Source organism: Lathamus discolor, chromosome 3, assembly GCF_037157495.1.
Source record: "Lathamus discolor isolate bLatDis1 chromosome 3, bLatDis1.hap1, whole genome shotgun sequence".
NCBI lineage: Eukaryota > Metazoa > Chordata > Aves > Psittaciformes > Psittacidae > Lathamus > Lathamus discolor.
Genome location: NC_088886.1, coordinates 46,246,413 through 46,262,699, shown reverse-complemented (window position 1 = coordinate 46,262,699; position 16,287 = coordinate 46,246,413). Strand labels below are relative to the sequence as shown.

Below are 16,287 nucleotides of genomic sequence, written 5' to 3'. Positions count from 1 at the left end.
ACACAGCATGTAAACTACCAATGCTGCATTTAAAACACTGCCACTGATGATGTGTATTTTATATACAGAGATCTGTAAAGTCAGAAAATATTTTTAGATGTACTAAAACTACGAACTAACCTTCCAAAACACTCTAAGAAGTGTACCCACACCAATGCTACAAATCAGAAATTATTTCCAGACTAAAGGTATTAATGTTACTTATGCATAAGACAAACCAACACTTCCATGAAGTGGTGTTGTACTGATGAGGTTCTATTTATTAAACCCAAATCATTGCCTAAAAACATTACAGCTACCTGGCACTTGGAAATGACTGTTGTACCATGGGCTATAAAAACATCATTCAATTTCACAGCAGCAGAGCAACTTACAAGACAATTTTCCTATTCATGAATACATCAGTACCATATTTTCAATTTTATTAAAATTTTATTTCTTTCAACATGTCATTTTAATAGATAATCACAAATTCTGTAATGTAAAAGTCTTAACTATGACTTCCACACTTCTCTCAGTACTTAGATTTTCACTTTGATGCAACTAATCATCAACAAAAGAGATGTATTACTTAATTTCTTTTACTTGTATGGATATCAATCCTGCAAAAGATAACTTGTCATTTTAAGGCAGTTTGGGACTTAAAGACAGTAGAACATACAGCTCACTTACCCGTCTGAATCTTGACCCTGTGTAGTTTAGATGTGAACTGATCATTCACTGTAAATATATGACCATTTTCTATTTCTTTTGATTTAGGCTCTTTTGTGAGAACACGTTGTGTTGGTTTGCCACATGCAAGGGACTGTAGGGCTCTAACCAGTTCTCTTTCGGGGATATCAGTCTCTTGCTGAATTTCCTAAAGAAAAATATCTTAGTTAGTCTTTGACTATGGCAGAACTAAGTACCATGTTTCGCAACAACAGCGTTGATTGCTTAATGTCTACCTTCAAGCACACAAAACACTTCCGTGACAGTTGAAGGTCTTGAAAAGTTTGAATTCATTCAGTAGCAAAATGATCCACCTGGGTCAATGCCCAGACAGTGATTCTGTCAAGTAAATAGTCACCATGAGCCAAAAATAGAGAAATGAATAACCAGCAGTTTCATTCCACTGCAATTTTTGAGAAGGCTGAAAGGATTTGTTCACTGTTTCCAACATTTGCTGAACAGTGAAACCACACATTCTAATTAACTCAGTGATAGAAACCATCCACAGTGTTCATGAGCATTCCTAAGAACTGTGTAAATGCATTTGCATTCAGCAACACTTTTGAAAATAAGATCTTTACAAAGGAGAGGCACGTGTTAGGTAAGTCACACCAGTGATCATGAATTAGTAAGCAAATTATACTGGATGCAGAATGATGTGTAACCATGCTCTAGGAGTAAGGCAACTACTACTGCTTCCTGAAAACCTGTCTACTGAGCTCCCACTTAGAAGTTCATTTTAGCCTTACCTCTATTTTCTTTCTTTTTCTAGTTTGAGGAAACTGCAGACTTATCTGATTTCAACACTTCCATTCAGACTCAAGGGACCTCTAGCAGCTAAAAATTAAACTACCAAATAGAAAAAATAAACCTCACAGACACGTAACTGTCTGCATGAGATGTCACGTTCTCAGCTTTGACACCTTCAGTTCTAAGAGCAATAGAACTCTTATACTGTCCCCGTAAATTCCTAATCCTCATGGCGCACAAGTGAAACTGATGACCTTCAGGCTAAAAGCAGCAGTAACGACTCCCAGCAATCAAAATGCTAAGACCTGTGAAGAACTATAAAAAACTTGTTAAAAAGTTAAACACTGACCAGAAAAAACCCAGACTTTGGAGTACAACTAGTTTATATTAAATGATGTTATTTCTTGAGTACACTCAAGTTTTTTAAAATCAATCCAGAAAAAGATGCTACAATTTCTGTGGTCACCCACCATGGACAACATGCAATAAAAACAGTCTGGATGTACTGGCCCCTGTTCAGACTCTGCAATTAAAGACAGCGCATCTCAAACACAGCACCTGCTAGACAGCCTCATATTTTAACTATCTGCTAGTAACAAAATGTCTCTTCCCAAGCAGCACACAGAAAGTTACTGTTTCTTCACTTTACAGAATCACAGAATCAACTAGGTGGGAAAAGAGCTTTAAGATGACCAAGTCCAACCATTACCCCAGGACTGCCAAGGCCACCACTAAACCATATCACTGACGGCCTCATCTACACATTACTTTATTTGAAAACACAACTGTCACCTTTGTCGCTTTCACAAATTCTTTTCCAGATCCAGCAAAAAGTAGTATTAAAAAAACCCTCCAAAACCAAACAAAAAATCTCCACAACCTCAAACCCACAAACACCCAAACCCACTACAATCCTTTACATGGTCACAACAAATAGTCTTACTGAAACAGATTGATCAGCATAAATTTAACAAACCAAAGGCGACACTTAGATTTTAGGACTTAGGTGAAAGTAAAATCTTGAGGCTACAAACCAAATACAGCTTATTAATGACATGCATGTTCCCAAACTATGATTTTTTTTATCAAGACTTAAAATGAATCCTTTCAAAACTAAATCACTTCGACAAGAAAATATATATACCCTGCTTTTGATGGAAGTGAAACAGCTAAAAAGGAATTCACGTGGTTTTTTTTTTTTTTGATGCTAAACTTCACACTAACCACTATGTATTTCTGTTTATTTTCTTTACTTCACTCCACAGCATTCCAACTCAGCCACTAACATATGTGAACCATTTGGGCTTCAGAATTTATAAGCTAGCATTAAAATAAGAACGACAGGAAGAATTGCACTGCAATATGCTGCCTTAGAAGAAGGCAAAAACTTTAAGTTGGATAAAAAAGTGCATAATTATGAATGTAAATGGGGATAACAGATGTTCTTGTGCTCTCTCTTTTTCCTTCCGTCTGTAGCGTATCACTTTTCCAAACATATTTTTATATAGGTCTTTGATGTAACACTGAAAAATTTATACATTTTTCCCTATCTCCAAAAATGCCTTAAAGACCACACTGGAGTCATGCACAAGAGCAGTACTGATTACCCAGTCTTAGTTCTAAAAATATTACCAGCTGAGCTTTATCTGGAGGCTACAAAAGAAATGGTACTAGGTATGAAACTGCCTCTGTCCAGTTCTACATATGAAAAAAGCTTATTAGAAGGAAGATGTGAAGAAGGCAATCAGAAGGAAAACGTCATTTTGTTGCAATGTTGAAAATTTAGTTTGTTTTTTATTTGCAGATTTCCACTTGTGTATCTTCCAAAGCAGAGATCAGCAAAAGAGAAAACAGGTAAGCCAGTTTTGAACAGTAATCTAATTTTTGTAGAATTATGCAACAACTTCTACTACAGTCACATATGTATTTCTTTGTTAAACTGAAAGAAGACCCAAACATTTTCCTTTTTTTTTTTCTTCACATTATCATTAAAAACTGTTAATTTCACCTTCTAAAATATTGAGATGTACTGTAAGCTAACAGAAAGATATGCTAAGTATTAGATGAGGCTTGATTAGAAGAAACGGAATTCTTTGTAAATATTAGCATTCTTTGAAGGTTTACATGGAATTCCTTTCTCTTAGATTCAGGTAGCATTAACTTCAAACCATATGTCCACCAGTTCTTCTGCATATATAAAATGTTTCTGTACAGGAATACAACAAATACATACATTTTTGTGAAGGAATTTTACTATGCAACAATCCTTTAAGTTTCTGTAGTATCTTATGCATTTCTGTATCATCATTATCCCATTTTTCTCGTAATCACATGGCTTAATGGCTATTAGGATTATTGTGAGGATCTTGTCAATTTTGCAGTTAGTAATCATACTGAGTGCAAAACAAAATACCAAAGTGCTCAACTGTGAGGGCAACTTCAAATTAATCTGTTCAGCTGAGAATCTGCAGAAACACTTGTATATCAGACAGTTTTGTGCTGATACAAGTACATACCATGTCATCTCTCATGCTATGTCACTGTAAAAGCACTAATGGGATATGACAGAAAAATAACAGTTGCCCAGCACTCAGCAGTTTATCATGGTATTCAATAATCAATGAACAAAGATAAAATTCATTCTACTCTAAGTTCTCATAAGCTTTCCTGGCTGGAGTTAAAGACAACTCCCACACACTTCACCAAAGAAACCAAACAAAAAAAATATGCCTTCTTAATGTTTTAGTTACAGTGGGACACTAAGTAAGAGTTTAAGAACTCCCAAACCAGAAACAAACAGAACATACACACAACCTAAAAGCACATGGACATATTTATCTATCATCTGGTCTGAAGTAAAATAAACCATAATTTAGAGCATGTATTAAAAATTGAACTTTTCACTGCTCTACCATGTGTCATTTTTTCATATATGGGTAAGACTGTACTACTCATAAAGCCTACAATTTTGTGGAATAAGGTAGCCACCAGCCCAATTTCAACACCAAGAAAAAATGAGCTGTTAAGTTCCCCTCTTCTCCCTCCCACTGACTCCTCCCTGCCCCCAAGAATTATGCAGAGAAAGTACTCAAAGCTGTAATGCTCCTACTCAGATTTCACAATACACAAGACTTTTTTTGCTGTAAAATAATCTTTTTTTGAACTACGAGTTGCTTATTACAAGCCTCTCATCAAAACCTGCCTTCCTTAATCCCAATTGAGACTGTGTCAAAGAAACATTCTTCATTAACAGGCTAGAAATATGCCAATAAGCTGAAAACAAAATCCAAACAAAAAGGCAAATGATTACTATGCACAGCACAGTCAAAAGTAGATGAAAAACCTGGAAATCCAGTCTGATTCAAACAGCACCCATGCTGCTCTTCAAGGCTGCCAGTGCTCTCTCAAACAGAAGATAACGTCTAAAGCAAAACTACTGACATTACTATACAATGGTCAAACCTCATAGGCACAGGATCCTCCTCCACTCTGAAAGCCACCTTCATCATTGTCTATCAGCTGACCACTTCAACCTTTCCCAGCATTGCCCCTCAAGTCTCATTGTTAAGAATCTATCTGGACCTTCTTTATTGTCTTTTCTGGCTCACCAGCTCAGAGAAGGGATGAAATTTCTTTGATTCATCCTACAGCTAACTCCAGCATGCCAATTTAAGCACAGTGTTTTAAAAGCCAGGATATAAACACTTTTCCACCCTTTCACCTCTAAATCCAATTTGTCAAAGATAAAACGAGCAAATGGAGCCACCAGCTGCATTCCAACTTCAGCTTTTCTATAGCTCTCTGGCCTAGGAATAACCACACAATTCATCAACATTCTAAAAACTCCTATCCCCGGATAACTCCCTCCCTTAGGACTGCTCCCCGGGTGCATTGCTGATGATCTGCTTCCTGTATTTATTGGCCTGATCCACACTCAAGTAGAAGGAGAGACAGCTGATCTTCAGAAGTCTATTCCAGAGGTCAAGGAAGTGCGTAGAACAGTTACTTAACATCATATGAAAATACCACAATGCTTACCTCAAATGTATATTTTTCTCTGTTGTTAAAGAGCATTAATATCGTCATCTGGAAAGTGGAGACTTGCAATATATGCTTCCGTGTGTTTGAGCCAGTTACTTGGGCACCTCCTACGCCAACCTCTGAGCCATCTTCCTGTTTTAAAATTCCAAAACTGCTATTAGATTATACCCCACTGCAAAATATCTTACCTCACTACAATGAAGTTATATGATGAAATATCTACCTAGGAGATCAGTGTACACAAGTGACAGAACAGCATACACCTGCCAGTAGTTTATCACAGGGTGACTGAGGTTGGAGTCTTCTCTATAGGTTCTATGATCCAGCCACCGCTCAGACTATCTACAGCAGGATGCCCAGGGCTGTGTCCACTCAAGCACTGGGCATCTCCAGGGACAGAGACTCTACCACCTCTCTGGCCCCTTTTCCATTACTCCAGTTCTCTTAGCTTTAAAATTATCAAGTAATACAATTTTAACACCCTTACAAAAGCACATAATTAACACTTTGTGCTATAATAGTTTTTCATTCTGCATTTCCTTCTACATTCCCAAGTATCACACCATTTCTAAAATGCTAAGCTAGGGGTAATACTGGTCTAAATTATTACCAAATTATTTTCTGGTATACATAAACATGCTAAGCATTAATACTTCTATTAACTCTACTAAGATTCTTGAGTTTCAAAAAAGTGTTGTCCACATTGCCAGCACTCTGCATATGAAAAGCAGGCTAAAACTTGAGTTAACAACACTTTTTCACACTAAAAAAATTACAGAGAAACAAGTTTCATTTCGCTTTTGACCAATTAACAGCCAAAAATCCCCAAAATATTCAACCACTGAAGTCCCTTCAGGATCAAAATTACTACTTTCCTATGAGGTAATGAACAGATGATGCAGAGTAATGCATTCAAATTAGATTTCAAATCGGACTTGGACAAAACTGCTACAAAGGAAGAATCAGACTACAAAGGCAATGAAAGGCATCTTTTTCATGTTCTCATACTATCAGTGACTAAGCCGTCATTTTATAAAATCCTGAAGTTATCACAAATGTGCATTTGCTTATTTTTAAGAAGGATACAGTATTTTCATAATCTTGATACTTTACCTTTTTAACAGGCCCATAGAAAGTGGCATTGAGATCTGCAGAACCCATATGGTGCTGGAGTGTCAGCTGTCGCCCACTATGTTTGGCTAAATAAAATCTGTAATATAATTGAATTGAAAACTTAATACATAGCTCATTTATCCGGAGAAAACTGCTTTAAAATTGCTGAACCCAGGACACAGTTACATAGACTTTTCACAGACATTAAGTTAGAAACTTCTAAATTTTGCTTTTTCAAAACATTAACTCTTGTTAGATTTCTACTTTAAGTAGTAGCTCCCCAAAACCCAAGCCTCATAATGTGATCATTGCGGTCTCCAATTTTCACATGAACTGAAGAGCAGCAGTATGCTAGCATGTCTTTAACGGTAAAATATATCTGTATGTTAAGTTTATAAAGTATCCTCTTAAAACCTCTACTGAAAAATCTGCTTTAATAGATACCTTCTAAATATTTCAAAAGCATGTCTGGGAGCTGGAGGGATGTTGCATTTCGGTGTGGCTGACTGTGTAGGCCAGTAACCTGTTGTGAGGACCCGCACTGTAAGATCAACACCACCTAATGAGACCTAAATATAATTGGAAGAAAACATACACTATTTTAAAACAGGACCATGTTTCATCATCTTTCTGTATCAGCATAGAATGCATAGAATTTTCACAGACTAAGAAAAATACAGAAAAATACATGTATCTATGCATATTACTTTTATAAAGCCAGACAAATGAATTCTTCATTATCAGAATAAATGGTACAGCAAAAATCCTCCACATTATTTCCTTCTGGCATTTAGGAGTGAACAGAATTTAACAAAAAAAATTCTTTATCAGGAATGAAATATCTGTGATTATAAACAGAACTCATAATACATATAATAGTTCTTTCTAAACAGGTTTTTGACTGCATACAGTAAAGTCAGGTTACTAAAGTTATCAATTTCAAAGCAACTGTTTATAAATTTACTCTCTGGAATCAGAGAGTAATACTGAATACCTAAGATTAAACCACAGGGAGCTTTCCCTGCAATTTATCTCTGGACTGCAACGTAACAGTTACTCACTGTCACAGACACAACCTAGGCACATTCCCTAAAGACAGCTATAACTATAAATATTCAGCACTTGTTAGGAAACATTCTACAGTTGAATTGCTGATCTATAAAGTATTTATATTAGAAGGTGATAAACATCTGGCTATCAGCAAGGCACAATCCTCACTAGGTATCTTAGCTAAGCTGAATATTATTAAACTTCATTCAAGGAACACAAATTGAGGACAAGAAAACCCAAAGCATACTATATCCAACTTGTTATAAAGCAACTACACAGAAATAGATGATATTATATTTCAGTAGGTCAAAACTGTCAAATTAACTCAGGAACTTTCACTATTAAATAGCAGAGTAGCATTTCCACGCACTGCAGAAGAGTTTTTATACTGTGCATGTTGAATGTCTGTGTGCATCAGCAACCTTGTGCCTAGGGAACTTCTGAAAAATCTAGAGAGACCGAGAAACCCCTTTGACTGAATTTCATTAAGCTTTAAGAGGAACAATTTGTACAAGTATGTAAACACCCATGTAAAGATTGTTCTGTAGCCAACATCACTGCTCTGCTTCTAATTTCACATCACTGATGTTACGAGGCTCAGAAGAGAAATGCAAACAGGCATCCAGACACAAAAACCTAGTTCATCTGTGAATCACACAAAAAAATAAAGCTTCAACAGTTTTCTCTACCAAAGTGTAGGGAAAAGTCATCAGTGCAGACAGAAAGCCACAGAAAACAACTTTATCTAGAACCAAAACAATATGGCAACTGTTTCCCAATTTTTTTTTTTACCTTAGCCAGACCAGAATGCATCATTAATTTAGAATGCCTCACCTCAACGAATGGAAGCAGTTTATTTTACAAGATGTCTTTTCAGCATAAAAATATGAGCTAATGGAAAGTGTCTTGAAGTGATCTAATCTTTATAAAATAAACGGATGTTTCAGGACTGCAGTTGTAGAAATTACTCATCATCTATAAGCTTGGACTTTGCTTGGTGCTGAACTTTCCATTTACTGACAGAAAACCAATCACCTGCACAGTCCTTGGCACTACCTGTATCTCAGGATATAGAATCCAGCAGGAGACTCTGCAGGTAGGATTATTTAGAGAAGAGCAGCTGCCCAACTCCTCTAGGAAGCACCAGACATAGTCAAGGTACACAAATTGTTTAAAAAGGAGTAGAATAGACTACTTCATATAAAACACAGTACCACCAGCAAGTGATCAGTAACATAAAATTCCCAAAATCTTCTTGTTGGCATTTCCTCTCAAATACTATTGACACTAACAGAAATATATACATTTCCATCATAAGTAAGTACACCAGAAATCTCATTAGGTGGTCATGACTAGGCTGACCAAAGGCAATCATCAGGCGAACTGCCAGTCCTTTGCCAAGAATAAGATGAAGTTTCAAATAAGGCCTGGAAGAATACCTATTAACATTTTTAATTCATCTTATTAGCCATACATAGCTACATTGAAGAAGACAGAGACATTGTTTAATAACTCAATTTAGAACTGTCATGTGAAGCACATGAACCTTTAACACATGCCCCACCATGTACAAGTCCCACATGCTACCTAAAAACAGGGAATGCTCTAACAACCTTTTTCTTGAAACTAGTATTTCAAGCATTTTAGAGAGAAAACATGATTAGCCTCTAAAGCAAAAAAGCAGTAGTAAAGCTGCCTGTGCACCTTTATATACACCTATCCATATCCTCTACAACCTTTTCTGAAACTACATTGAGAACATCCTGTTCTTTTACTCATGATGATTCACAGCATACTGATGAGGAAGAATTCAGCTTACTGCTTCAAGACAGCAAAGATTTTAGACCACCCTGTACAACCAGGGACATGGGGCAGAGTACTTCCACAAACTTGCTTCTGGCATTCACATTCTTGAAATTGATTCATGCTCGAGAAGTGGACTTACTTACCTGCAGGGAACTATATGGCTGCTTACATATTATAAAGTGCTACTGAGGATCAGTATAGGAAAAGTGTGTTCAGAGCATGCAAACCAACCTCAAATATAAGCAATCCCTCCATTATGCAACATTCTGGAGGTCCACTTTTACAACAAGGTGTAACACTTCCTGATTGAACAACTGAGTACATATTTGGTGATTTGAATAAAAGGGCAGATCTGGTTTTTAGTACAGGCATTAGCTGCACCAGGACAATAAAACACGAGATGGTGTGTTTTCCAAACACCTGCAGCACGCAAGATTTTTCTTGTTGTTAGCATAAAATCCGTGTCCCAATGAAGGTTACCTTTAAAGAATGAGAAAGGGCACACCGGGGGTGACACGGTGACAAGGCACATGAGAGCGGGCGGGTGGGTACAGCCCGCCCCCTGCCGGCCGGCGGCGGCACAGCCGCCCGGCATTGGGCCGGCGCCTGGGCTCCTGCTGCGGAGGCCCTTGCAGAAGAATGTGGATAAGAGTGGAAGTTGAAACCGGATTTTATGGAACGAGAGTGGCACCATTCCAGCTTCGAACTAACGTTTGTATTTCGGGAAATAGTAACGAAGTTTGTAAGATAACAAGCACAGTAAAAGAAGTACAATTGGAGTGTGCTAACAAAATCCTTCTTCCCACGTGCTAGCAAACTAAAAACCACAAGCCTTGATATAAAGTCTATGGTTTGCACTGAAGTACAAGGACAAGCACACGGACCACACGCTCTTACCCCGGTCGCCTGAAGATGTTGCCTGAACTCATCCATCGTTGTGTTTGAGATGCTCATGTCCCTGAACATTCCTTCCAGTTTAGATGTGAACTGACATCCACATTCAGTCTAAAAATACAAAAAATAACTTGTTGTGCCAGCACTAGGAATACAGAGCTTCTGATATGTGAATGGCAAGTCTAAGAGTCAGTTTATAAATTTCACTAAAATGATATTTCTGGGCATTTGATTACTGGGATTCCCTTCTGCATTACTTCAGATCTTACCCTAAGTTTCGTATTTCATATAAGGATCTAACCCTACGTGTAACGAAACTTCCTTTCCTTCTCTTTTCTCCAGCATTGGATTTCTGATTTCTTTTTAGCTGCTTACCTCATCTTATTAAAAGAAAAATAAAGAAAAACCTTATCAGACCTAGGCACACCCTCTCACCTGCTTTTGAGCATGATACTACAAAAGGGAAAGAAACTTTCTTCGTGCAAGAAAAAAACCTGTTGTCTCCCAAGTGTATAATTTTAAGAGTTTACTGCAGATTACCAGGTGAGATTACTACATCTTTTGTGAATATGTTTATATATACACGCACCAACACATGCATTTCAGTTATGCATACAAGACTTTGTGTCTGTTTCTAACACATACTTAGATGTCTGTGGCAAAAGAAAGCATGTTAGCTTCAGCATCCTTATCACAGAATCACAGAATCCCAAGGGTTGGAAGGGACCTCAAAAGATCATCTAGTCCAACCCCCCCTGCAAGAGCAGGGTAACCTAGAGTACATCACACAGGAACTTGTCCAGGCGGGCCTTGAATATCTCCAGTGCAGGAGACTCCACAACCCCCCTGGGCAACCTGTTCCAGTGCTCTGTCACTCTTACAGTAAAGAAGTTCTTCCTGATGTTAACGTGGAACTTCCTATGCTCCAGTTTACACCCATTGCCCCTTGTCCTATCACTGGATATCACTGAAAAAAGCCTAGCTCCATCATCCTGACACCTACCCTTTACATATTTGTAAACATTGATGAGGTCACCCCTCAGTCTCCTCTTCTCCAAGCTAAAGAGACCCAGCTCCCTCAGCCTCTCCTCATAAGGGAGATGTTCCACCCCCTTAATCATCTTTGTGGCTCTGCGCTGGACTCCTTCAAGCAATTCCCTGTCCTTATCACCGTGCATAAGAAAATGGATGGCCCATATCACAAATGTATCCCCTGTGCTTCTAAATCACCAGGCTAGAAGAGGTAGAGAGGTAACTGTGAAGGAATTAGTACTGATAATTTGTAATTAATACTGATAATTTGGAGTTATCTGATGCAACCAGGCTTTGCTCACTGACAGAATACGAAGACCAAAAATGAGGATCAGTAAAGTTTGACCTCAAGATTAAATCACTGTGATTTGGAAGTTTCCTAGACATTTATCATGACACTTAGGAATAAGCTGCATTAGAAGGTGCTTCAAGGACTGTTTATATTTAGGCTTTATTTTTTTCTCCATCTCTTGGCCTATTTAATCAGTAAATGGAAGCAACAAAGGCAAACATGTTTCCACACACCGATATGAAGATTTTGTACTTCCCTGATCTATCTCAAACTACTTAAACAAAAAGGAATTGAGCCTTATCATCAGTCTGTAGCAGAAGCAACTAAAAAAACAACTGTGAGTGCAATAGAAAATTCAACTGTGAATAACAGAAAACCTAGGCTAATGTACAGCCTTGTCTTTAAATCCAGTTACTAGATAAACAGGAGTTATCCTCTTAATTTGGAAAGTCTTAAACTGTGAAAAATACTAGTTTTGTTTCCTAAGATTGTACTCACATCACAGGTGCTTTCCAATATTTCCTTCATTTTTTTTCCACAAAATTATTCAGAAAAACCTTTAATATTTTCTGCTGGGGCTTTCAAAAATCAATTCTGTATTTAATAGCAATCAAGATGTATGTTATATACACATCCCTTATGTAAAAACAAAAACTGTATTTATGGGGGGGGAATCAAGTAAAATTATACAGATACTGTCTTACCTTTAATTTAGATATCATATTTTTCTCAGAGTCATCTGAAACACTCTTGTTCGTGAGAAGTCTTCTTGCCAAGTGCTGTTTGTAATAGCGTTCAAAAACATCTTTCTCTTGCATAAACCTAAACAAAACCATCGCCTTATCCAATATAGTTTCTACTTCTTGCTCTGTTAGCTGTAAAAGAAAGAATTTTCTCATTTAAACCTTCTAAGTGTCTTATACAACCTAAAGTAATTCACAGCAAGCATATGGTCTAGCAGTAGCATATAAAGAAGCCCACAAAACTCATCCAAGATGTAAACGAGCCAAAAGAACAGTGCACAAAGAGTGGAGAAAAAGATAAGAACTAAAACAGATGGAAAAGCAATTGTGAGGGAGAGGGAAAACAATGGAAGGGTTTAATGTCTGAATAAATACAGTAAAAGCTCCTGGGTAAGTTTTTAAGTATTGTAAAAAAACAAGCACAGATGGATTGCAGCATTGTTAAGTATAAAAAGTCAGCTAAGAATGAAAGACTTTATATCTTAAGACTCATTTGCAAAGCCTAACTAGTGCCACAACAAATAAAATGACTACTTATTTTATAAGTAAGTAGAATTTGTTACTTGATTGCCAAAGCATAAGATGCATATAATAATAATCCAGCTTTATTCAAAGCCACTAAAGCCTCAGCTGAACCATCCTATCCAGCTTCAGGTGCCATATCTCAAAAATTTAATGAAAGAAGCTATGAAGTAACATTGAAGAACACAGTTGTACTTAAGAAAGAAGAGACAGATAGGTAATAATCCTCTGATATGCAAAAGACCTTATATTTCTGTAAGTTTCTATCTGAAGTTTTATGAGATCATATTGTATTACATATACTTTAAGGCAGTATTGCCAGTTATCTTAATGCAAAATTAATTCTTCAGAAAGTAGCTCATTTTAATTTCATCCATGTTTCCATGACAAAGAGCATAATCTTTTAATTTAATTTATACTTACTCCCTTGACTCCCTTTTTCAGCTTATCATCAATAAATAATGAGAGGTACTCAGGAGACCTAGAATTGAGGTTGAGGAAGTACTCAAAGTCACCCGCAATAGTCTGTTTGAAGAGTCGATCATTATTGAAAGATTCTTGCAGAAAGCGGTCAAACCTACTCTTCAAATCCAGTAAACCCTTAAAAAAGAAAAAGGCAAAAACATTTTCACCAATGTGATGTCATAAGTTGCAGAACAGCAGTAATAAATGAAGTTATAGAAAAGACCACATCTACAGTCAGAGTTTCTGCAAAGCTCTCTCTGTTTGGCATAGAAGCAATTTTCAGATAAGCTGGCTAACATACTGGTGTCAAATACTCAGGCAGTTTGCTTTAACAAGCCACTCAAAGATTAGGGAAGTTTTTTATTACCCTTGTTAAACAGGTTGATTTTATTTTTAAATCCACAACTTAAAAGAGGCATTTGTTGTACTTGTTAGCCTCTTCTGGTTCAAGTAATGTTGACAAAGTCACTATCATAAATTCAGGATGCAGGAAAGATGGGGCCAGGCACCCACTAACTACATCCCTAGAGCTACTTAAACAAGTTTGAGAAAACACATTGCAACAACAGGCCCAATCTTGCCAGGCTTTTCCCTCTCTAATTTCAATCTAGGGACACTGCATTATTTAGTCACATGTTTCTCTACTGATCTTTAAGAGTCACTGTGAACATATAAAAGTTAGATACAAGCAATAGCTCTCCAGTTATCATAGCGCAAAGTTCACAGGCCTGAAGTACTTCCTCTGAGCTAAATTTATTAGATCCTTAACATAATTTTTATGGTTTGCACCATCTTCACCCAGAGTTAGAACAACTGAGTGCAGAAGGTGGAAGCATCTTAAAATCACCTGAGCACCTTGCTAACTATGTATGATATGCACAGGGTTTAGACATAACTAAGACAGCATGGACGAGGGCAGGAATTTCACTTCAGAGTTAAACTTATCATGGGTAACAAGTGCCCACAAAAACTGTTCACCTTAAACACTCTTAAAATCCTCAGTTTCTTAAGTAGTTTATATGTGGTTACTTAAAGAAGCCATTCAAGAACTACTTAAAGAAGCAGTAATGTTTCTTAGGAACTCACCGTCTCACTTAAAAAGGAATGTTCTTTAGACAGGCTAATTAATGCATATTAGAAATTTTTAATTCAAAGCAAATCCCACTATCTTTCTGTTAACCAGGGTTAGCTTATGTCTCCCCTCCAGGAGTACACCATCTGAACAACCTGGTGTTAAACAGGAGAAATTGTTAGTACCTTAAATTACAGCAGCACTTCAACATCCCTTCAAATTATTGTAAGTTTTAAATCTAAATCCCCTGGCAATGTTTTTGCAATCATCTTGCCAATTATGCTCAGCATTTGGTGATGTCATGATGCAGAAGCAGTGCTGGACTCTGATGAAGTTTTTTCCTTGGTGGCATACTGTAGCTTCCTTGTCTGTCATCTTACTGCTGTTTTAAGTCCTTGAAAGATTCAAATGAATGCGGCTGAGTGAGGTTTCTCAATTCATAGATATTTTTCTATTCTTCCATTGTCCCAATGGTAGTGAAGGATAAACCTGTTTGGGAGGGGTGGGGTGGTGGGTGGTTCAGCTGTAATCATGTATCAATCTCTTCCCTAGGGCATCTTCACGAGATGGTCAGGGTACATACTAACGGGCTGAGAGGATGAGCTCTGCCAAAGCCCGCACATTATGGCTCTGTCTTCTTCAGCTTCATTATGTATTTCGCTTTTGTAGCATGAAACAAATCGATAGCATCTTTAGAATTAAATTTTTAACTCATTCTCAGTTAAATTTTTAATGATACTCCTCCTCCTTTAGGTTCATCAGGATGTAAAAGTAGTGTAAATTACTTCAAAGTAATCCAGACACTTATTTTCCACATAATTTGCCTTTTTTTTTTTTTAATCATACCATCACAAAAAGCATAACAGCCCTTAATCATTAAGCCTAATAAATTTCAAAGGGTGTTCTCTCTTCTTTTTAACAATCCTTGGAGAGGTGACTCTTGTCTAAGCTTGGTAAGAAGTTTGCTTCAGCATTGCCAGAAAATTAATAATCCAATCAACAATCTTTTTACACTTAAATGGCTTCTTCTAATAGTAACCAGTTCTAGCAAAGTTACTGATTTCAAACAAAGCAGTAGAGGTGATAGGCATACAGCATTAAATGTTTCTCACAAAGAGCAGACACAAGGGCTTCAACTACACATTTAAAAGTAAAATCTTAAAAGTTTCATGAATGAACATTTTTCCATTAAGTATAAAATATCTTCCAGCTACAAAAACATCTCCTTAAAGTTCAGTGACCTCTAAAGATTTTAATGGGTAAATTTAAAACCATCTTCTCAGAGACAATAGGAGAAAAAAAAGAGGACAAACACCCCTGAAGCATACCTTGAGATGCTGATAAGTTAATGGCACACATCACTTCTAGTGAGAGAACAAGAACGAACACTTAAGTTTTTCAACATGCAGAAGTGTTCTGTTCTCAGGGAGACTGAGAATTAAGCAAGCAATTTGTTTTGATTTATATCACATTCACCTCTCAGTTACTCTTGCCCTGAATTACTGTCATGAGATTTTTGTCTCAAACATTGATAGCTATTGTCACATAAAACTAAATAAAATGGACACAACAAAGCTATTTGCAAGCAGACGTGTAAGTCACTTGAGGCAAATATTTAGGATAATCCAAGAAGTTCTCAGCAGTTATGTAATTAGCCTGAATGTAATTTAATAAAAGCAGTTACCAAAAGCACAAAAACTGAGGGTGCACTTTTCAAGTAACTTAAGTAAAAAAGGAGTTCTAAACATGTCTGAGAATTCAGAAGCAAACTTACAGATATAGCTTATTAGGAAGAA

The 16,287-nt window shown here is 36.9% G+C and overlaps 1 protein-coding gene across 1 annotated transcript in view; it reads right to left on the bottom strand.

The window, feature by feature from the left end:
• CUL3 (cullin 3) overlaps positions 1-16,287 on the bottom strand; it is a 58,710-nt gene that overhangs the window by 2,408 nt on the left and 40,015 nt on the right. The window contains exons 8-14 of the mRNA XM_065675005.1: positions 13,378-13,554; positions 12,394-12,564; positions 10,369-10,476; positions 7,060-7,184; positions 6,616-6,712; positions 5,500-5,634; positions 673-859 (exon numbers count right to left, since the gene is read on the bottom strand). Of these exons, the coding sequence (XP_065531077.1) occupies positions 673-859; positions 5,500-5,634; positions 6,616-6,712; positions 7,060-7,184; positions 10,369-10,476; positions 12,394-12,564; positions 13,378-13,554 (1,000 nt within the window). The remainder of the gene's footprint in view (positions 1-672; positions 860-5,499; positions 5,635-6,615; positions 6,713-7,059; positions 7,185-10,368; positions 10,477-12,393; positions 12,565-13,377; positions 13,555-16,287) is intronic.